General features: G+C 43.8%; 1 protein-coding gene across 1 annotated transcript in view; it reads right to left on the reverse strand.

Annotated features, from left to right (window-relative positions):
- Positions 1-20,492, reverse strand: part of ADAM19 (ADAM metallopeptidase domain 19) — an 86,324-nt gene extending 65,832 nt beyond the window's left edge. The window contains exons 1-3 of the mRNA XM_020893442.2: positions 20,194-20,492; positions 17,499-17,584; positions 12,796-12,866 (exon numbers count right to left, since the gene is read on the reverse strand). Coding sequence (XP_020749101.2) covers positions 12,796-12,866; positions 17,499-17,584; positions 20,194-20,260 — 224 coding nt within the window. The 5' untranslated portion in view covers positions 20,261-20,492. The remainder of the gene's footprint in view (positions 1-12,795; positions 12,867-17,498; positions 17,585-20,193) is intronic.
- Between the last annotated feature and the right edge of the window lie 2,529 nt (positions 20,493-23,021).

Raw genomic sequence — 23,021 nt, forward strand, 5'->3', positions numbered from 1 at the left:
TCACAAACAAAATAAAAAGATAACCTACAGAATAGAAGAATGTATTTGCCACTGAAGTGATGGAAAAGGGCTTAATTTCCAAAATACTCAAAGAGCTCATACAACTCAACAACAAAAAAAAACGAACGACCCAATTCAAAAGTACGCAGAAGACCAAAACATACTTTTCTCCAAAGACAACATACAGATGGCCAAAAGCACATGATAAGATGCTCAACATCACTAATTATTAGAGAAATGAAAATCAAAATTACCATTTAACACCAGTGAGGTACCATTTAACACCAGTCGGAATGGCCATTATTAAAAAGCCTACAAAAAAACAAATGCTGGTGAGAATGTGGAGAAAAGGGAACCCTCCTACACTGTTGGTGGAAATGAAGGTTAGTACAGTCACCATGAAAAATAGTATGGAGGTTTCTCAGAAAACTAAAAATACAATTATCATATGATCCAGCAATCCCACTCCTGGATACAGACCCAGACAAAACTATAATTTAGAAAGATACATGCACAGGAGCTAAGACATGGAAACACCTAATGTCCATTGATAGATGAATGGATAAAGAAGATGTGGCACACACTGCTATATTTAAAATAAACAACCAACAAGGTGTACTGTAAAAAAAAAAAATGAAAAGATTAATTTTAAAAAGAACTATGTATGTCAATAAGTGTTAACAACATGAAAAAAAGATGTGGTATATATACATACACAATAGAAAACCACTCAACTATAAAAAAGAACAAAATAATGCCGTTTGCAGCAAAATGAGTACCACTAGAGATTATCATACTAGTGAACTAAGAAAGAGGAAGACAAATACCATATGATATCACTTATATGTAGAATCTAAAATACAACACAAATGAATCTATCTATGAAACAGAAACAGAATTGTGGACATAAAGAACAAAGTTGTGGTTGCCAAAGGAGACGGGATTGGTGGAAGGATGGAGTGGGAGGTTGGGGTTAGGAGTAGTGAACTATTATATAGAGAGTGGATAAACAACAAAGTCCCACTGTATAATGCAGAGAACTGTATTCAATATCCTCTGATAAACCATAATAAAAAGAAGATTAATAGAATATATATATATATATATATAACAGAATCACTGTACAGTACAGCAGTTGTTAACACACTACAAACCAAGTGTACTTCAATTTTTTTAAAAATTTGCTGAAATCAAACTTGTAGAGTGGAGTCAAGTAAGCTCTGGTTTAAAAGGCAGGAGATCCATCAACTGATGAATGGATAAGCACAGTACATTCATACAATGGAATACTATAAAGCAATAAAAAGGAATGAGATACAGATGCATGCTATACAACATGGATAGCACTCAAAAACATTACACAGTGAAAGAAGCCAGTCACACACACACACACACAAAACCAATACTGGATAATCTCATTTATATGAAATATCCAGAGTAAGCAAATCTATAGTGACAGACAGCAGATTAGTGGTTGCCTAGAGCTGATGGCATTGGGGAAATGTGGGAGTGACTGCTTACATTAGTTTGTTAAGGCTGCTTTAACAAAGTACCACAGACTTAGAGATTTAAAAAATAGAAATTTATCATCTCATGGTTCTAAAAAGTTAAACATAAGATTAAGGCACTGGCAGGGCCATGCTCCTTTGAAGATACTGGGGAAGGATCTGTTCCAGGCCTCTCTCCGAGCTTCTAGTATTTCCTTGGCTTGTGGCCACATAACTTCACTCTAATCTTCACATGGCATTCTCCCTCTGTGCAAGTCTGTGTCCAAATTTCCCCTATTTATACGGACACCAGTCATACTGGATTAGGTGCTATTCCGGGATGACCTCATCCCAACTAATTACATCCACGATGACTCTATCTCCAAATAAGGACACTGATGTACAAGGGGTTAGGACTCTGACATATGACTTTGGGGGAACACGTTCAACCTGTAACACTGCTAATCACTTCTTTTTAGAGTGATGAAAATGTTCAGAAATTAGAATATAATGATAGCTGCACAACCCTGTAAATGTACTAACAAACACTGAATGGCATATTATTTAAACAGATCAACTATGTGGTATGTAAGGTACACTTCAATAAAGCTGGTTAAAAAAAAGAAAGTTTAGATTTAAAGCAACTGTCCAAGCTCAGCAACTAACCTGTAGTGAGAGTGTGTGAAACAACTTCTCTCAACACAAGAAGTGGATTTAACTTACACAGAAGCCAAAAGCAAAGTGCCTTTATCTACCTACATGTTCTGTATAAATTCCCTGTGACCCAGTGCTTCACATCTAGGAAGTGATCCTCCAGAAGTTCCTCTCAAAGAACATGAAGGTGTCCACTCTAGCACTATTTTGTAAAAATGGGGGGGGGGGGGGGGGCGGGGGGGAAATGAAAGGAAAAAATTGCTTGAATACCCATCAAAATGGGTGATTAAATTAATCATAGCATCTTGATTTTTAATGAATCTGAATGATGGGTATACAGGGATTCATTATATCATTCTCTCTACTTCTGTGCACATTTGATAATTTTCCATCATCAGTTCAGTTCAGTTGCTCAGTCATGTCGGACTCTGCAACCCCATGGACTGCAGCATGCCAGGCCTCCCTGTCCATCACCAACTCCCAGACTTTACCCAAACTCATCATAAGAAATTTTAAAAGTTAATTATGGCATACACACACAATGTACTATCATACAGTCATTAAAAATGATCCCACAAATTTATATAGAAATGCATTCATAATATACTCCCAAACTGTGGTACAGCCTTTGAGGAGGAATCTGTGGAATGGGAAGTACAATTCATCAAAAGTTAAAACAAGTTAGACATATATGCTATATGACCTTGCAGTTCTACTGCAAGGTATTAATCCTACACTAATACTTGCAAATGTGTTTAAAGATTATGCATAAGACTATTATTGCAGCATTACTTGTAATAGCAAGGAACCATTCAGTGGAATCCTCTGTCATCATTAATGAAACAGATCTATAAATAAGCTAATGTGGAAGGGTATTGAAGCCAAATAATAAAAAAGCAAATTACAGAATGATACATAAAGTATGGTCTCATTTATTTTAAAACCTTATTTTGTTTTTCAGTCACTAAGCTGCTTCCAACTCTCTGGTGACCCCATGGACTATAGCCCTCCAGGCTCCTCTGTCCATGGGATTTCCAGGCAAGAATACTGGAGTGGGTTGCCATTTTCTTCTCCAGGGGATCTTCCGGACCCAGGGATCGAACCCGAGTCTCCGGCACTGGCAGATTCTTTACTACTGAGCCACTAGGGAAGCCCAAAACTTTATTACTTGTGTAATTTTTTCTAGAATTTTATTATCAAAGTTTCAAACACTCCAAAAATTTCTTCTGTAATGTTTAAAAAAATAATTGATGATTCTCATGCTGTATTTCAAAATTTTTTTTTAAAATAGATAATAAAACTTAGGGTATAGTATGACCCCATTTGGATAAATTTGCATGGAAATTTATGCAGAGTTAAAGAAAACTATGCAAAATAGTATGTTCACGGTAAATGTTCACTCATTGGATGCCAGCTATCGTTGTTATCTTAAGGTAAACAGCTGATGGTCAAGGGTTCCTCAAACTCAAGAATCAACTCCCGACTTCCTCCAAGTACACAGCTTCCCTTCGCTCTGACAAGGGTCCATCTGAGGCCAACAGGGCAGTTGACAGCTTCCTTCCATTCATGTTACCCCGTGCTCCTGCTGAAGGGCTGCCAGGAGAAATAAGCTTGAGACAAAAGAAAACCATGGACATCCTTCCTGGCTACACAGGCAGCCCTGGCTGCAGGTCCCTGGAAGGAGATAGAGCCGGAAATGGTGAACAAATTCTACCTGCTTATCAGACAGCTCACAGCCTTGCCCAGGGAGGGCACGGACTGCAGGCAGAGACAAGAGGTACAGTTTGGCCGACTGGACAACGCGGCAAAGCTGCATTCTGGAGATACAGTTAGGTCACACCGGGCACAGCGGGGGAGCAGAAGTGAGTTTCCTCCCAAGGGCAACGGACTTTAAGGTCGTCTTCCTAATTACATTTGGAAATCACCTCAGGGGAATTCCCTCTTACTACATTCTTAAATGTTTTTCCCATCCTGCAAAACACAAATAATAGCGACTCTTGGGCTCTCACAGTGCACCAGGCACAGAGTAAGTCCTCAAAGAGCACTGCATTATCGAATAACACACAACATCTAACAAGGTGGCCACTATTATTGGCCCCATCATGTAGATCAGGAAACTGAGACTTGCAAAGGTAAAGCAACTTGCCAAAGTCTACACCTCCAGTAGGTACAGGAGCCAGGCTCTGAATCTAACATGCCACGATTACATCACTACAGTGGACTGAAAGCCAAATCCAACCAGCGAAGACAGAAGGAAAGGGAAGAAGGCAGGTAGAATATCAGAGAACACCAAGTGTTCACTGAAGAAGAGCAAGCTGATTAAGGACAGGGCATCCATGAGGCAATCTGAGGCCACAGCTAAGAGCCTGGGCTTGGAGTCAAAGAGATCGAGCTCCACCCTTCCCACCAAGCTGACTGTGACCAACACGTGCTGCTCCATGCCTCAGGGACCCCACCTGCCAAACAGTACTAACATAGGTAACGACAACCCATAGGGTTGCTGTGATGATTCAGGTAGATGAACTATGTAGAGATTGCACAACTGAGCCTGCTATAAAGGCATCTCCTACTCTGTAGCTATTACCATGACTGACGATACCATTATCCTTATCTGAGGATCAGTCCTCAGCAGAAGCTGCCTGAAGGCGGACTGCACCATACTACATGACCTAGAACTCAGGAAATGCTGACAAACTGTAACCACACATGCTATGTCTCAATGTGTTTTTCTCTTGTCACTCTTACTTGAAAACACTCACAGGGGCCATATGCAATAGTTTGCATCACCAAGACACTTTAGAAAACATCTGTTCATGATTTTACATTAATGAAAGTTAGCATGTACTGAAAACCAGCTTACTTATGCACTGTAATGATACTAAGCACATCGTAATACATTATCCCTAAGGCTCACAAACAGTGGATTTGTTTCCTAAGCCCAGTGTGTAACAAATTACCAGAAACTGGGTGGCTTGAGACAATAGAAAGTTAGTGACTTCCCCGGTGGTCCACTGGTTAAGACACCATGCTTCCACTGCAGGGAGCACAGTTTCCATCCCTGGTCAGGGAACTCAGATCCCACTTGCCCCAGCCAAAAAAAGAAAAGAGAAAAAAAGATGAAAAATCAGAAAGAAAAAAAATTTTTAAATAACAGAAAGTTATTCTCTCAGGTTGCTGGAGGTCAAGAAACACAAAGTCAAGGTGTTAGCAAAGCTGCGCTCAGTCTGAGAGGTTTCATTGCTGGCCTCCCCCACCTTCCAGTGGCTGCCTGCATTCCCTGGCTTGTGGCTGCATCACTGCCCTCTCGGTGGTCACAATGCCTTCTCCTCTTCGGTCTGTGAGCAAATCTCCCTCTGCCTTCCTCTTACAAATACCAGTGACTGAATTTACAGCCCACCCAGAAAATCCAGAATCATCTCTTCTCAAAATCCTTCACTAAGTCACACTTACAAAGATTATTTTTTGCCACATAAGGTAATATAGTCTCATGTTCCAGGAATTAGAATGTGGGTCTTTTGGGGGAAGGGAACATTTCTCAGCCTACCTTACCCACAATGAAGTTATTTTCATTTTCTATGTGGAGGTAAAGTATAGTAAGAAGCAAATGGACCTGAGTTTGACTCCTCGCTCTGCCTGAGAGTCTCCCCATTTATAAAATGTGAATAACAATCATACCTTCTTAAAAGGGTTGCACGAGCATTAAATAAGATGGTATGTGAAGTGCCTTTGCACAGTGACTGGCCCTCAGTTAATGCTCACTAGTGAATGAGCATTATGGTGAATACTGAAGAAGAAACAACATTCAGAAGAGAAGTGACCTGCTGAAGGCCACCTAACCAGACAGTGTCAGTGCCTGGAACTGAATTTGGGTCCTTCCAGCACCAAAACCCAAGCCTGTCCTACTATGGATTAGGCATTTTGCCTTATGTTCTCACAGCCTTCAGAGTCAACACATCTGCGGGAGGTGGGAGGGAGGCTCAAGAAGGGGGGGATGTGGGTACACCTACGGCTGATTCATTTTGATGTACGGCAGAAACCAACACAATATTGTAAAGTAATTATCCTCCAATTAAAAAGTAAAAAAAAGAATCAACACATCTAGGCTGTTACAGTTGTGGATGCTGCCTGATACTCTCTTCCAGCTACTGTCTAGCTGCATCCACGCAGATCACCATTTCCAGTTACTGAGCCTGAGTTTACGCAGTGGACCCTAACAAAGCAGTATCACGTTTCTAATGATTCAGAAATAATGGAGCCCCTGCTTAAGCAGCGGTGGGGCTGAGAATTTAGCTTGTAGAAAGACAACATCACGTTGGCTGGCAATCCAGTCTGCAACTCCAGGGGTTCTGGGCAACATGGGAATCATGAGATCAATCTCCACCTATAAAGCTACAATTGGAAGCTGCATTTCAGACAGGACTATATGGTCCCTCTGGGGCAAGGTGCCTAACCTAGCACTTAGAACTTAAATCCACTTATGCGTTCACTGCCTGAGTCAATGCAACAGGGTTAATTCCAGTTCCTGGTACTTCAAAAAAAAAAAAATATATATATATATATATATATATATATATATATTTGAAGAAAACTTCAGCCACTTGGAGGCAGCTCTCTGCAAATTCTGATGTCCCCACCCAACTATCCAACGGTTTCCTCGGCACTGGTCTACCGGAGTTATAGGATCTTAGCTGCCGGGAATCGGGAGCCCAGCTGTGTGCTGAGTTTGGAAAAACATTTTGAATACTCTGGATCTGCCAAATACTTGGTTAAAGAACGATATCCTCCAATTTCTTAAGCCATGTGTATTTTAAGTGAAATGTAAGCCATATGTCTGTGACTCATTTAAATGCACTTCAGTGAAGCATGGTTTACCGAGAGCGCTGGGATATGCCTAAGCCTTTCTTAAGCTTCTCTTTGATCCAGGAAATTGAATTCTGCCAACAATAAATGAAGCTCCTGACAAGAGAGGGTCAGAGAGAGCTGTCCTTTATCCTAGATAAGATGTTAAAGTCTACTCCTCACCCACAAGGAAGCAGGGAGCCAGGAAGAGGTCCATGGTCTGGGTGGTATGTGGAGTTTTGCTCCAGATCAGCTGTGTATTAATATTATCACCAGGCCTCCTTGGAAGAGAAGTGCAACGGTAAGTGGTGGTGACTAACCCACCCAATCTATTGCTGAGAAAAGTCCTCTTCTGCCTCTTTCTCCCATTCTTGGGTTCTCCAGTATTACATACAACTCATATAGGGTTGAAGAAAGAGAGTCAAGGAGCTGGATCACTCCATTAGCAGTGAACAACTTTTCATTTTCCAGGTTGCAGCTTGATTTCCAGGATAACAAAAAGTCTCCATCCCTAAGATATCTCCCGAGGGACTGAAAAGAAGTTTGAGATATGAGGAGAGATGAAAGTCAGTAGTGGTAGGTACAATAACCAGTAAACCTCCAAATACCTAAATTCTGCCTTGACAATTACTGTTCCCCCTGAGGTCTGAAGGTAGATATACACACAAAAGGAAACAAATATCCACTCTTATAAGCCAGCCTTGTACAAACTCTTTCTCTTTCGCTAACAGGGCTGTGGTGAGACCAAGGGATATCTCTCCCTTTCCCAAGCCAAAACCTAAATCTTAGCATCATTTAGACTCAAGGGAGGAAGTCTAACGAAGAGATGACAGTTCCAGAACGTGTTTAAAGGATGAGCAGAGAGAAGTAGGTGGCCAAAGGTCCTCTGGGCACAGCGCCCACTGGTTGGCCTGCTCATCTGCTTTTGAAGGTGACCTTGTAATGTAGTAACATAGTCAGTGAGCATCCTGCAAGCAGGTTCAACAGTTCAGTGTGCCTTCCTTTGGAAAAAGTGAGAAGGGAGAAAGTCAGGGCCTACATCTTCCTGGAGGCATCCAGATGTCCAGATGCCTACAGTGAAGAAAGACTACATTTGATTTCAGCAAACAAGTTGTTGTCCAGTATGGTTTCTGGATTGAAGAGGCAGTCCTCTGTGTCTGGGGGAAATTACATGGAGGACAAATATTATGGATTTATGCCTCAAAATTGTGGGTTATGAAAATAGCAGCCTGTAATTTCTTCCCTGTAATTTTCCTCCTTGTGTTTATGGTGCTTAAACAATGGGTCCTGAGCTAGCAGTTCATTCTCAGCTTCTGTGGTTTTGGAGGTATTTGTCTTTATCCCACTGCCCCCTCTTTTCAGGAATGTCTCCAGAACTGGGGAGCAAATGCCCTGAGGCAGGAACTTCTTTTTCATTTTCCACATATGTGGTGTCCCTTAAATAGGTAGTGCAGGAAAGGCTCAGAGCCTAACTGGGACAAAACTGCCATGCAACAGATGAGAAGGTGGAAACCCAGCAGGGCCAACTGGCTTGCTGACCAATTCCACATCACCTGTCTCTGAGCTCAGTACTCTCTCCACTGTACCACAGAGTCCCAGTCACAAGTCAGGTTCTGCTAACCACAGCTATGCACCGACATTTGCAAATGATCAGTATGGGTGTGAATAAATGTAAAATTAGGGAACATATGCTGAAGTTGAAGTGCCAGTACTTTAGCCATCTGATGCAAAGAGCCGACTTACTGGAAAAGACAATGATGCTGGGAAAGATTGAGGGCAGGAGGAGAAGGTGGATGAGAAGGTTGGATGGCATCACTGACTCAATGGACATGAGTTTGAGCAAACCCTGGGAGACTGTGAAGGACAGGAAGCCTGGAGTGCTGCAGTCCACGGGGTCACAGAGTCAGACATGACTGAGCAACTGAACAACAAAAGGGAACATACATGTTTTTAGAGCAGAATACTACCTTCATCACTACAGTTGAGTCTATAAAAATAACTGTGGAGCAATATGTAACAGTACAGTCTCATTTCTGCTCTTGCATCATCACAAAAGTAGCAGCCTGGCTGTGCTTCTGTCTGACTGTGCCTACAGGTATCTCTGTGCGTGCTCTCACACACAGAGAACAGGTCCATGGTGGGCCCACCAACCGTTCACAGAGGATTCTCCCTGTGGGTGGGAGGCTTTCATTCTTTTACTCATTATATTTTGGTATTGCTACATGTTTTACAATGAATATGCATTGCTTTTGCAATTAAAAAAACCACAAGCAAAAAAAAAAAAAAAATACCACAAGCAAGAAAAAAATAATAGCTGCCACCTACAAAATATACAGAGTACAAGTCAGGCACTATGCTGGCCCCCTGACAGGTGCCATCTCCTCTTGTGCTCCCCGTGGCTCCAAGTGTGGAACTCAGATATATTATATTCCAGGTAAGGAAACTGAGGCTTGAAGAGGACATACAGTTAGTAAGTGGCAGGGTCAGGATCCAACAAGGAAGCCACATTCAGATTATCCTTGTGATGTCACTCTTTCCCACCTGCAATCAATAGGGGAAAGGGTGTGTATTCCCCATGGGAATGTCAGCCGTTTATCCCGAGCTGCCTCACAGTGGAAGAAGGCTGCCGCCGGCCACGCTAAGGAACTAAGGCAGCTTGGGGTGTCTGCTGCCTGAGCTGAACACCCATTTGCTATGCCCTCGCTCCTGGCCCAAGCCCCACACTCCTGCATCCTCACCATTGTTGGCAATCTCTCCACGTGTGAATTCCACTAAAGGCTGGCTCACTGCTATTTTTGGGCCACGCATTAGCACTTGGGCTTTGATTACATGAGAGAAGGCCAGACACCTCAGGATGATGAGAAAGAAATGAGAAATGTCCTCTCTCTGCCCTTACAGTTCCAGGAGTCCTTGCCTACCGCTCCTGGGAGGCCTGAGAATCTAACATGGGGGGGAATGTGGTTGGGGGTGGGCAGAGGGAATGGAAACCTTCATTGTCTGGTAGTGTTTTTGAACTCAGTGGCTGTTTCTGCTCCTTGGAACTGTCATCTCCCTGCTGTTCATGTGGCTCACTTCCTCATATCCTTCAGGTTTGGACTCAAATATCAATTCACCACCAAGGTTGGCTCTGGCTGCCATTCCAAACAGCACCTCTCTCCCTCTTTGGAGCCCTAATGCTTCTTTGTTTCCTCCATAGCAGTAGTCATCATTTGCTTGTTTATTTACTGCTCACCCCTACTGGACTACAAGCTCCAAGAAGGCAGAACTATTTTATCCACAGCTGGATCTGCACTGCCTGCACTGGTGCCTAGAGTACATGTATCTGAGATGGGAAAGATGAATGAATCAATTGAGGATATTAAGAATCAGAGCATGAGGATCCCTTAGCACAGGGCCTAGTTTCCCCTCAAATATCATAGGATGATAAAAAGTTTACCATTTTTTTTAATAAAGTTTGAAAATCAGAAAAGCAGCACCTCGTCCAAGCCCCTCCCCACCCCCCAAGCTGTTTTGAATCCAGGCTCGCACGCACCATGAATGAAAAGGCTTTGGGAAGTAAACACACCGGGAAGTCGTGTGCAGTTGGAGTTCCGCTTGCTAACACATGTTCAAAAACAAAAAGCCCAGTTTAGATGAAAATAGCAGGAAGCTGTCCCTAGGGATACCTGGTGAGGTCATATTGCTTGGCTCTGCTGCTTCCATTTTAGTCAGATCTCCTGCCTTCTGCCAATTGGAGGAGGCCGGGAACCATATCCAGCCCACTGCTGATCACTGGGAAACAAGAGAGCTGCTCCTGGCAGCAGACAACTGAACCACATTTCCGGCTCTCCTCTGGAACCTCAGAATGGGACAGTAAAAAAAAAAAAAGAAATCACAATAGCAGTCAATTATTTACTGTGTGCTCTGTAAGCACTTTGCATATGTCACTGCATTGAGCCCTCATAGCCACACTTATGAGGCAGGTGTTACTATCCTCATTTTATAAGTAAGGACACAGAGACTCCAAAAGACCCAGCAATGTGTCCCCAGGTTAATCAGCTAGTAAGTTGAATCTGGGCTTTTGTGACACAAATGATCCTCATCTCATCTCTCTCATTTACTTGCTGTGTGGCCTTAGACAAGTTCCTTTCCTTCTCTGAGCTGGTTTCTGCTTCCACGCATAAGGTTGCCGCACTGAGTGTTTTCCAAGGCATCTTTGTGCCCTAACTTCCTATGACCTCTTGTAAAGATTACAAAATATGAGGGAAGGATGAGTCCCGGGATCCTTGCCTGCCCAATCCAACTCCCAATAGCTTGTCCATGCCACCAACCCCATCACATGGGCAGCCCAGAGGAAGCTGAGGAGTCAGGTACTCTAAATGGAGGCAGGAGAGGACAGCTGAGATGGAGGTAGCAATAGAAAACCTTTAGTCTAGAGCTGGAGGGCTGGGACTGTAAGAAACTGAAATAGACCCTGAGAGAGACTAAGAACACACCCTCTGAGGGGCTTCCCTGCAAGACCAGAGGAAGATAGTGCAAGGAGAAATCCCAGGCGGACAGGGCCCACACTCTCGCAGACACAGCCAGCCAGGTCTACTCCAGGGAAATAGAACAGAAAGAACACATCCCTGAGCCGGTTTCACTTCAGGAGGAAGGCACCAGGAAAGGACTGCTTTCACTACAAGGAGGAGAGCAACAAAAATGACTGCTATGCCCACTTTTCTGGCTTCCTAAAGGCCACCGCGTCCTGGAGGTAGAGGAAAGACATGGATGAGCACTGCACACACTGCTTAAGTCATGCTTATAATGCACTTCCAACACCACTCATCCTCCTCCGCGAGTGTCCAAAAAGCCCAAATTTGGAATAATTTATATTCTTGCTTTCCACCCAAGCTGAGCAGTCATTCCCATCCTTCTGGATATGGGAAGGTCCCTATCTATCCCTTTCTTGGCAGTGATGTGTGTGATTACTCATCTGCTTCCAGGGGACTCCACGGGCTGCCAAGAGGAGAGAGGCAGTTCTCTGAGCCATGCAGCCTTATCTGCAAGGTCTGTGTGGCAGAATATAAGCAGGACTGTTGATGAGGAGACAGCAGAAGCCTTCAGAGGGCCCTGGCCAAGTAAGGAAAGCTCTCCAGTGCCCAAAACAGACTGGGATTGGCCAAAGACTGGGCAACACGCAGCCGTGCCTTACGTCTATTTACCTGCTCGATAACATCAATCAAGATACAACTGTGCTTGACGGCAAATCAATGTGGAAATGTTTCTGAGCGAGGCAGCCACCCAAGAGAAATGAGGTTGGGGATATGGAAGAACCAGGCCGATGAAGCCAGGAGACTGCTGACTATGCCATTATTGGCAGAAGCTCAGATGTAGCTGACCCAGAAGAGACGGAGCAGTCAGGGTGTGAGTGTCAAATCCCCAAACACCCCACCTCGCCGCTCTCCTCTCTGCTGCTTTCCTCTAATCTCCTTCACTTCCTGCCATGCGCAGTGCTGGAGCGAGTAAGACAGCTGCCCAAGTCCTCCAGCCCATCCCTTCCTTAGTGTCTTTCTGTCTCTCTCTCTCTCACACATACACAGTGAACCCTAAGAGGCCCCAGAAATTTCCCCAGCTTGAGGAAAGTCAAGAAAGATGGTAAACAGTCCAGTAATTTCACAGCAAGTCTAGAGATTGTGGAAATGCAGGCTTTGCAAGAATGCTCCCAGCAAATGAACCACAGGTTGACAGCCTGGGTCACTTCATTAACTACTTCCTTCCAAGTCAGTGGCACCTGCGTCCGGCGCTGACACACAAGTGGGTTGTCTCATTTTAGACAAAGGAGAAGTCCACTTACTCATTCTTCTCCAGGTCCAGGATCAGCTCTCGCCCCTCAGCCATCACCCTGAGCTCCGCTTTGAGTGGATGCTAAAAGAAACAACGAAAGAATGTCAGTTCCGAAAAGCAGGGGCCGAGGCTCCCAGGGAGAGGCAGAGGGTCCAGCACAAAGCTGACACGGATGGAGCCACAGGAAGTGAATGAGAAAGAGTCAGCCGCATTTGCAGCCCAAATATGAAATAACTTCAGTCCCAGAAGGACCCATTTCTCCTCCCCCATCTGCCTTCTCCTCAAAGACAAAGGAAAGAAACTCCAAGCTGAAATGTGATGTAAGTGCCTGCATGCAGGCCTGGTAAAGGCAAACCCTAAAAAACACGATCCTGGACAGCAAATTTGAGTGGAGTCAGATCTGGTATCAAGTGTAGGCTTCAACGCTACAGCCGTGGAATCAGGCATGTCACTGAACCTCCCTACAGCTCAGCTTCATTTGTAAAATAGAAGTAATAGTCAACTTTGTGGGGACAGTGTAAGGACTAAGTGACAAAGTAAACGTAAAGAATTTCTTACAGTGCTTGGCACACCAGAAGCCCCTGTTACATGTTGGCTGCTACTTAAGATACCAGGGAAAGCTTCTTCATCATGGACTCATTTTACAGTGGCTCTCAGTTTGGATACCCCTCAATCATCTCAGAGGAGACAACTGGAAGAACCTCCAAGTAAGGTTTTAAAGGTCCAAAAGGTAACATTTTACACAAAAAATTTACTAAGAGCCAAAGTAGCTAGATACCCAGAATAGACCATTTAAGGTATCATGCAAATGGTCAATAAGCATTAAAAACATGTTCAGCATCACTGGTAACTGCCCCCCCACCCAAAAGTATTTTTTAAAGATATCTTTTAAAAAATCAAAGCAACAAAGATTTTTAAAAAACCAAACAAACCATAAATCACAATGCAGCAGAGTATACTATAAAATGGGCACTCTCATATCCTACCTATGAGAATTTAAATTGATACCTGCTCACCAGAAAATAATCTGACAGTATGAACCAAGAGTTTAAAAATGTTTAGACCCTCAAACCCTATAGAAGATTCTATCTGAAGGGAACAAATGGAAACACAGGCAATGGTTTATACACAAGGATGCTCATTACTTACAGTAATAACTAATGAAACAGAATCCAAATAATCCAAATGTAGGAGAATGGTTAAATAACCAATAATCTATTCATATGACAAAACATTAGACAGCCATTCAAAATGATGGCTTTCAATCATTTTTAAATTATCAAGAAAGTACACATGATAATGATTAAGTACAAAGGTTTAAAACATAACACTGTGTGCTTTATTCATACATATTTTTATAAAGGGACAAAAGTAGAAATAAATCAAAAGGTTACCATAGTTACTTCTCATTAGTGAGATCATCTGTTGCTATTTAGTCGCTCAGTCATGTCCTACTATTCTGCAACCCCATGGACTATAGCCCACGAGACTCCTTTGTCCAGAGGATTTTCCAGGCAAGAATACTGGAGTGGGTTGACATTTCCTTCTCCAAGGGATCTTCCTGACCAAGGGATTGAACCTGCATCTCCTGCAGGTTGGGTTCTTTACCACTGACCCATCAGGGAAGCTCAGTGAGATAATCAATTCAATTTTATTTTTTGCACTTTCCCACGTTTTTATAATGGCCTTTTATATTTTCGGAAATGGACTTTTAATCCCCTTTTATCTAATTATTGTGGAAAATTTCAAAGACATTAGAAGTCCAAGTCATCATAAACTTTCATGCTTTAACAAAAGTTCAATTTAGCACAGCTGAACTTTTCTTGAAGGCAGGAATTATTTAATTAAACAGGGTATTTACATATTTAAACATTTTTAAAAGGATTGATTCTTTGGGTGTTTTAGATGTACGTGCTCCAACTTGGGACCAAGGAACTGATAAACTCGTGAAGTCTCTTTCAATTCACATGAAGCTCTTGCTGGAGGAAAAGCTTCTATCCCTTTTAAGGTCAGCCTCAAAACTTAGTTTTGGCATGTATGAGCAAGTGCATCACCTGCTTTGCCACCTCTGGTTGGGGGCCTCCCTCTTCCAAGCACATTTCTCTGATCAGCTTCAAACCCCATTTCCCATTAGGGTCCTGGGCATCCCTGAGGCTTTTGTGCCACTGAGGGCTCTGATGTGGTCCAAACATTGTGATCTCGGATGCTTGTGCAACCCTGTCCTTTGCTTTGTTTTGCAAATCTATCCTACTCACTTCTCTTAAGGGACATGTCAAAAACACGGGAAGAGGAAGCAACAGGGATGTTTACACAAAAACTTGCACTAAGAAATTCACTTCTCTATTTTCTGACTCTCGGATTCAGCTCTACTCATACCTATTTCTGGTTTGTTGCTTCACTCTGGGGAGTGGAGCAAGGGCCCTGTCCCATCACATTAAGCATCAGGGACACAGTCCCAAGTGGGCACTTGAGGAAACACACACAGCAATAGAGCTGTATCTATTCCCTTATCCAAGAGAAAGTGGCCTAGAGTCCACACGCAAAGAAGGAAAGTTGACACAAATCAAACCACTGTCACTTCTCCTCCAGAGAGACACAAGCTGCAGCCTGAGTATGAATATTTAAGTGGGTAATCCAAAACTATTGCTCTCTAGTCTGGAAGATGATATCAGACACTGATATTTAATATATGATGTTCCCTGTTTCCAGGAGATGTTACAAGCAAAACAATGAAACAGCACTACAAAGATTCATGTAGCTTCCCTGTCCCGATTTACTCAGGTTTTTCTCTCGCAACTCCACTCTGTGCTAGGAAGGGGCGACATCACCTTTCCTAGGAAGTGAAGGGAGTTGACCCTCTGTTTATACTTCCCCAGGGCAGGGTTTTAAATGCCTTTCTCTTTTCAGGTAGATTAAATAGATCTTCAAGCTGTACAGGGTATTGGAAATCTATACTATGTGTCTACATCCTCCCTAAGACATAGTACATGTATATTTAGTATGCAGTGTTCAACTAACATTTGCTAAATGAAGTAATTACATGAATGAGAATAAGATGCCTGAGTGAGACCTACCTCTCCTCTCCCTCTCTGACATTCATTCATTTATTCAACAAATATTTACAGTGCCAGGCTAGTCCTACAAAGGACAATGTCCTGGGCAGATTCTAGGCAGACAATGGCTGGGAACAAAGACAGGATCTGAGCTCCACTTTGTTTCTCAGGCCCTTCCTGAGGATGCCAGGCATCCCACATCTGGAGAGAACAGAGAGGCATCTATAAAAGTATCAGATCCATTCCTTGGACAATAATGGATAGGCTGGGATATCCAAGATCTTAATTTTTAAAAATAGCCTGCCCTAGGATGTCCATCCATTAATTTGTCTAGACTTTTCCTGGAGCTATTTTCAGTCTCTCCTAGTTTTGGATGAAATGAACTCCATGCATTTATTATCTTTAGGATAAAATATTATTTGCTTTCATTTGTCCTAATATTTTTGCTGTAAGTTTCCTCCAAATTGGAGCACTTTTTTGGACATGTCTGCATTCCTCCAGCCATAATTTCATGGATTCTGGGCATTTCTACTCTCCATTTACCTTTCCAGACTCAAGGACTTCAAAGTCTGAAATCTTTCCTGACACCGCTCTCTCCTCTCTCTCCTACTATAGTCTTGCTGTTATATGTTGCCCAATAAATCACTGACCATTTGAACCCAAAGCACTCTTATTAAGCACCCCTCCTCTCCAGCCCTCTTCCTTCTTATCCCCTCTAAGCCCTATTTTTTAAATGAGGAAATAGGGCTCAGAAAGTGAAAGGTCCAATAGCTGGTTATCGGCACACAGCAAGCACATCTTCCTTTCTAGTTCTTTTCTGTCTCACTTGAGCTATAAGAACCAGAACCAAAGCCTATCCTAGATACACAGGTCCTTCCTGCAAGAACAGGATAATGTTTCCTCTTATTCCCAATCTGCTTAATGAGGCCTATGCATTCTGCTGGTGTTGTGGCCCAAGGAGCCTATTGAATTTTAAGATTATTGGATTTTAAGACAGACTTAAGGCAGTACTAGGTCCCTGCGTGTGTACTCAGTTGCTCGGTTGTGCCCGACTCTTTGCAACCCCATGGACTGAAGCCCCTCAGTCTCCTCTGTCCATGGGATTTCCCAGGCAAGAATACTGGAGTGGGTTACCATTTCCTCCTCTAGGGGATCTTCCCGACCCAGGGATCGAGCCCGAGTCTCCTGCATTGGCAAGTGGATTCTTTACCACTGAATCACCTGGGAAGCCCTACCCTGCCTCTTGTTTTAAAAATAGTTTGGATTATCATTTTTCTCTCCAAGTATATCATCTCATCAGTAAAGTGAAGCACATATTATGCAGAGCAAAAAATACTATTGACAACATTTAATCAATCCCAATTGAGAGTCAGTGATTTTTGTGAAACATACTTGCATTTAGCTTATGTCGGCATTAACATGGATTTTCATTTCCTCAACTACTGGCATCTGGAAGTGTTATAGTAGGTTGTCACACAGTGAAGGAAAGTCCCATCGAGGATTTCCAAAACTGGAGTACACAGAGGACAGAGTGGGCCAGAAACAGAACTAATGGTGACAACCATGAGCACCTCCAGAAAAGTCAAGTAGGTGGCCCCCAAGCCTCACAGAACAGAGTTGTCAGCTTCTGCCTGTGAAAATGAGATGCTTTGAGTCTTACCTTTTCTCTCATGGGGCTTTCTGCAGTCTTCCACTGAGGTATTATCAGTTCATGCTGCAGCTGGGGGCTGCCTTCCCCTCTTCCTCCTGCCAATACAGGAAACACATCACTGGAATCCCAGACCTCTGTACCCTAGCTAAGCCAGGCATGCAGTGCCAACAGAGAAGACTCCACACTGGGATGTTAGGAGACCTGTCGATTCCAGGCTCTCGGCACTTACTATAGGTCAAGCACGCTGCCAGGTGCTGATAATAGAGTATAGACCTGGGTATACTTCACTGGCTTACTTTCTAGAGATGGGAAGAGGATGACACAAATATTCTCATATGGTACAACAGGGTCATGAAATAAAGAGACACTGAAGAGGGGGTACCTATTTTAGGATGATCATTAAAGATAGCATTTAATTGAGACTTGAGGGACTGGAAAGAAGATGCAAAGATCTAGGGGTCTAAGAGTGTCCCAGGGAAAAGGATCAGCAAGAGCAGGAACAGCTTGGCCTGTTTAAGGAATAAGCAGAAGTTAGAAGTAGCTAGAACCGAGCAAATGAGAGGGGAAATTGGCGGATATGGTCAGCAAGACAGATATGGGGTCTGCTATCACAGAGGGCATGGAGAGTATCTGGATTTTATTACAAATCCTGTGACTTGGAAGGCACTGGGGGGTTTAGACACAGAGCAATATGATCTGTATTAGGTCTGCAAAAGATCTGACAATTGGGGGGAGACTGAGAGGGTGGAAGTGCTGTAGGGGCAGGGGTGAAAGTAGAAGCTGGAAGGCAAGGATGGAGCCTTACGGGAGCCCTGGTCAGAGGTGCTGGGAACTCGGACTAGAATGACATCAGTGGAGAGGAATGAAGTGTTTGGGTTCTGGGTATATCTAAGCCCCTGGGTATTATTCACATTGTGCTTCAGTTTTCTCATCTGTAAAATGATACCCACCTGCCCATCTCACATCATTAATGGCGAGAGTTACTGTGAAAGTGCTTCCCAATCCACAAAAGCATCATTACTTTAACCTGAACTCCCATTTGCATATCATTTCCTACTTTCCAAATAATTCTCACCACCCAGACCTCTGTACTCAACACAACCCTGGGAGATAGGTAACACGATTCCTGTTTTTCAAAAAAGGTGAACTGAAATCTGTTTGCGGACAGACTTGTTCTAGGCAGGGCAGACTCCAAACACTGGTTGCAGACAATCTTAATAAAGTGGTAATTGCTCAAGACCTAAGTAAATTAGTCTCTGGTAAGAATAGGCCACATCCACAGAACTCTTGAGGTCCTAAGTGAAGACTCCAAAAATCCATTCTTTCTAAACCAACCACATGAATCGCATAGAATATAATGAGCTACACAGAAGATGGCCATATTTGTTCTGTTACACTGGCCCAATGATGGGTGATTAACTTCCTTTTCAGATTACTGATATGATGCATTCTCAGTCAAAATATACCCTAAAAAAAGTCATTAGACTAGCATTAGTGTTATCAATTTAGTAAAAATGAGAAGCAATGCATTTATTTACACATTTTCTGAGTGCCTAACTATAGGCCAAACACTATGCTAGATGCCTGATACTGGGGAATCAGAAAGCCAGTTTCTGCTCTAGCGGCTCTGATAAATCTAGATTCTTTGCAACAAAAAGGAATTATGATATTTAATAGAACATTTAAAGGAATGAAATCTTTATGATTGCAAAAATTATGGAAAGCTAGGCTCAGTAATAGAGAAACACAGTACAACTTAAGAAAAATGTTCAAACCTTGGAAATAAAGCAAAAAAGAACAAGTAGGATGTCTTTTCAATGTCACATTTGAAGCATTGGTTAGCAGGCCTTTACACAGGTTAGTGAATTATCCAGGGAAATGTACCTTTGTTTGCCTTTAATAACTAGTAATTAAAGGCTATACTCTGTGAAGTTTTGTGTTAACTATAACATTCAGTCTGGTAGAGATGCAAATAACTCCAGCATAGTAGACAGATACCTAAGAATTATGGTTGTTTGGCCCCATGGAGCACTGACCACTTTTATATCTGTCCCAGCACAGGATTTCAACAGTCTGCAATACCCGTATCACTCCTTTTTTCTCTAATGCTTTAAACTAGCTTTATCATTCTATTCACTGCCTCTCTGAAGAATCAGATCAATCCTTGCCAATCTTCCATCCTGTATTTGTATGAGAGTCGTGTTTTTAACTTTCTGAAAATTGTACTTCTGCAATTTCTTGGCGGAATTTACAATCATTGAAACCATGTTGTTGGAGAATGTAACGATGTGGAAATGCTCATAAAGTGAAGTGGAATATGCAAGACACAAAACCGTACATATGGTATGGTTCCAATTTTGTCCAAACGTATTTATAGGCACACACACAAAGACTGGAGAAAAGAGGCGAGACTCGGAAAGCAGCGGAAAAGCCAGAAAAACAGAGGAAAAGGAGAGAGAGGAAGGCAAGCCGGGGAGGGACCCACTGTTTTCTGCCTGCTCTGGATCTCCCGCATCTCCACCACCTCCCGGGGCGCACAACGTGGGAACAAAGCCGGGGCTCCCGGGCGGGGGAGACAGCAGGGGCGCGGCTCCGGGTTGCTGCGGGGGATCCCCAGGTCCCCCAGTCCACCCAGGTCCCCCAGTCCACCCACCTACAAAGCCCCCCGTCACCCACCCCCGACCCCCTCCGCTCCGCTACTTACTTCGGGTCCATCCAGGCAGGGCGAGCACCAGCAGGCAGAGCTGGGCGACGCCCACGCCCCGGGGCATGGTGGCAGCTGGCCCCTCGCGCAGTCGGCGCTCACCAGCACGCGGCCATGCCAGCCCCCTAACCAGGCCGCCGCGCTTCTGGAATCCACCGCGCTCGTCCAGCAGCTCCCAGCCCGCTCCCAGCCATTGACCGTTCGCTCCGCCCCTCAGCTCCACCGGGGGCTGGAGGAGGGGCGGGAGGAGGCTGGGTGGAAGCCAGAGCGACCCCTGAGCCTGGCGCGGGGGTGGGGCAGGGGCGGGGGAAACTGCTCAGGTGTCGGCGATCGAGGGAGGGAGACTCTGAGCCCGGGGAAGGGTAGGGATTCTTCACGGTGGGCGCTGCCTGAGGAGGGTTGGGGGCTCGAGTTTGTAGGAATTAAACTGGACCCTTCTCTGCACAGCCCATTTTCTCTGTCCCACGCCGGGCTAGACGCCTTGGGTGTCACTCAAGAGGCTGCTCACCCAGCACCGGCCTCCACTCTTGGAGGCAGGCTCCGAAAGAGTTAAGCTGGCACAGATAACTAAGTGCTATACGGAGTTGTTTTCTTAGCACGACACAAATCGAGGATCCTTTCCTTCTGACTGGGAGGAGCGGGGTGGTGAAGAGAGGATTCCCAGAGGAGATGACATCTGAGCTCCGGAGGAGGCGAAATGGAGCAGAAAACCCTAGACAGACGGACTAGGGCGGGAAAGCTCATGGGTCGAATTGGGGGGAACTGGCCTTTGGGACAGTTAGCATTTAGGGTTTTGAAGGAAATTAGAGGGAGATGAGACTTGAAAATAATAAGAATAATGACTGTCACTTACTGAAGGTTTCTACTAGAAGAAGAAAATAATAACTAAGACCGATACAGCATTTCCTAAGTGCCACCGTTCTCAGCACTTTACATATGTCAACTTATTTAATTAATCTAGGAGAAGAATTACCTTTTATTGCCCTTTAAAATCTTCCAGGGGCTTTGTATACATCATTTCTTTTCATTAGCCCAATAATCCCCTGAAGTAAGTACTAACAGTATTCTGGTTTAGAGATGAGAAACCAAACCTGAGAGGCTAAGTAATTTACTCAAGGTCACACAGCTAAAGTCTGAGGCTGGATTCAAGTCCATATCTGAATAGTTCCAGAGCCTCTTATAGCATATCTTATTTTACAGATGAATAAACTGGGGGTTCCCAAGTTGCTCAGATGGTAAAGAATCTGCCTGCAATGTAGGAGACGGGAATTTGATCCCCGGGTCAGGAAGACCCCCTAGAGAAGAGAATGGCTACACCCACTCCAGTATTCTTGCCTGGAGAATTCCATGGACAGAGAAGACTGGTGGGCTACAGTCCATGGGGTTGCAAAGAGTTTGACACAATTGTGCAACTAACACACAAACTGATAATCAGGAAAAAAAATTTCTTGCCTAAGATCCCTGGCAAAGTCTGAGCCTCAGATCTGGTCTCTATTCCTTTCACTCCGTCTCCTTCTTCAAATCCAGGGTTGTACAGCTAAACAAGATGCTGTGTTTTGGGGAGGTATGGGGAGGTATGAATAGGTATGTCTGTTGAAACCAGTGGGCATAAATAAAATATTGCTGTTGCCACTGGTGCATTTAGAGGCTATGTTAGTCTGTTCACACTGCCATAACCAAAAACTAAAGACTGAATGACTTGAACAACAGGAAGTTATTTTTTTTTATAGTTTTGGAGATTACGGTGTTGGCTTGGTTGCGTTTCATATGAGGCCTCTCTTACCAGCTTATAGGTTGGCTGCCTTCTTGCTGTGGCTTCACATGACCTCTTCTCTACTTGTTTGGAGAAAGCAAGCTCTGCTGTCTTCTGCTTCTTAAGGACACTGATGCCATCAGACAGAGCCCTACCCTTATGATCTCCTTAAATTTTTACTACCTCTTTATAGACTCAATCTCCAAATACAGTCACACAATATTTGACTGGTGAGGGCTTCAACATATGAATCTGGGGACATAGTTTAGTCCATAACATTCTATTCTGTGGCCCCCAAAATTCATGTCCTTCTCACATGTATCAACTGAAAAAAAAATGCACAGTATGAGAGTTGTGAGTTACATTTTATTTGGGACAAAATGAGGACTATAGCCTGGGAGACAGCATTTCAGGTGGCTCTGAAGAGCTGCTCCGAAGGGCAGGTCAGAATTATATATGATTTTAGGGAAGGGGGGGTGCATGCAATCAAGCACACATTTTGAGAGATGCTTGCTGCTAGTCACGAGGAGCAAATGTCACCGTTAATGATTATAGTGCTTTTGTAGATATGAGGAGATGCAAGAACCTGAGCTCATAAAATCTTCTCCTAAAAATATCTAACTATCTCTCTAGAGGCCTGTTCTGCCAGTTTTTCCCAGAGCACAGGTGCCTCATTCTTGATCTCCACCCTTACCTCCTTTCAGGGAGTGTTGAAGGTCAGCTACTGCAGTGGCTACTGACTTGTGTGCATGCATGCTCACTCGTTTCAGTGGTGTCCGACTCTTTGTGATCCCGTGGACTGTAGCCTGCTAGGCTCCTCTGTCTATGCAATTCTCCAGGCAAGAATACTGGAGTGGGTTCCTGTGCCCTCCTCTAGGGGATCTTCCTGACCCAGGAATTGAACTTGCATTTCCTGCGCTGCAGTCAGATTCGTTACCACTGAGCCACAGGGGAAGCCCAACTAGTGACTTATTTCATTCTTATAGAGGGAAATGGCAACTTTTAGTTGACACATGCAAAATACATTTATCCCATCCCAGCAACACCAAAAGATTTGACCCATTCCAGCATCAGT

Source organism: Odocoileus virginianus, chromosome 3 (assembly GCF_023699985.2).
Source record: "Odocoileus virginianus isolate 20LAN1187 ecotype Illinois chromosome 3, Ovbor_1.2, whole genome shotgun sequence".
Lineage (NCBI taxonomy): Eukaryota > Metazoa > Chordata > Mammalia > Artiodactyla > Cervidae > Odocoileus > Odocoileus virginianus.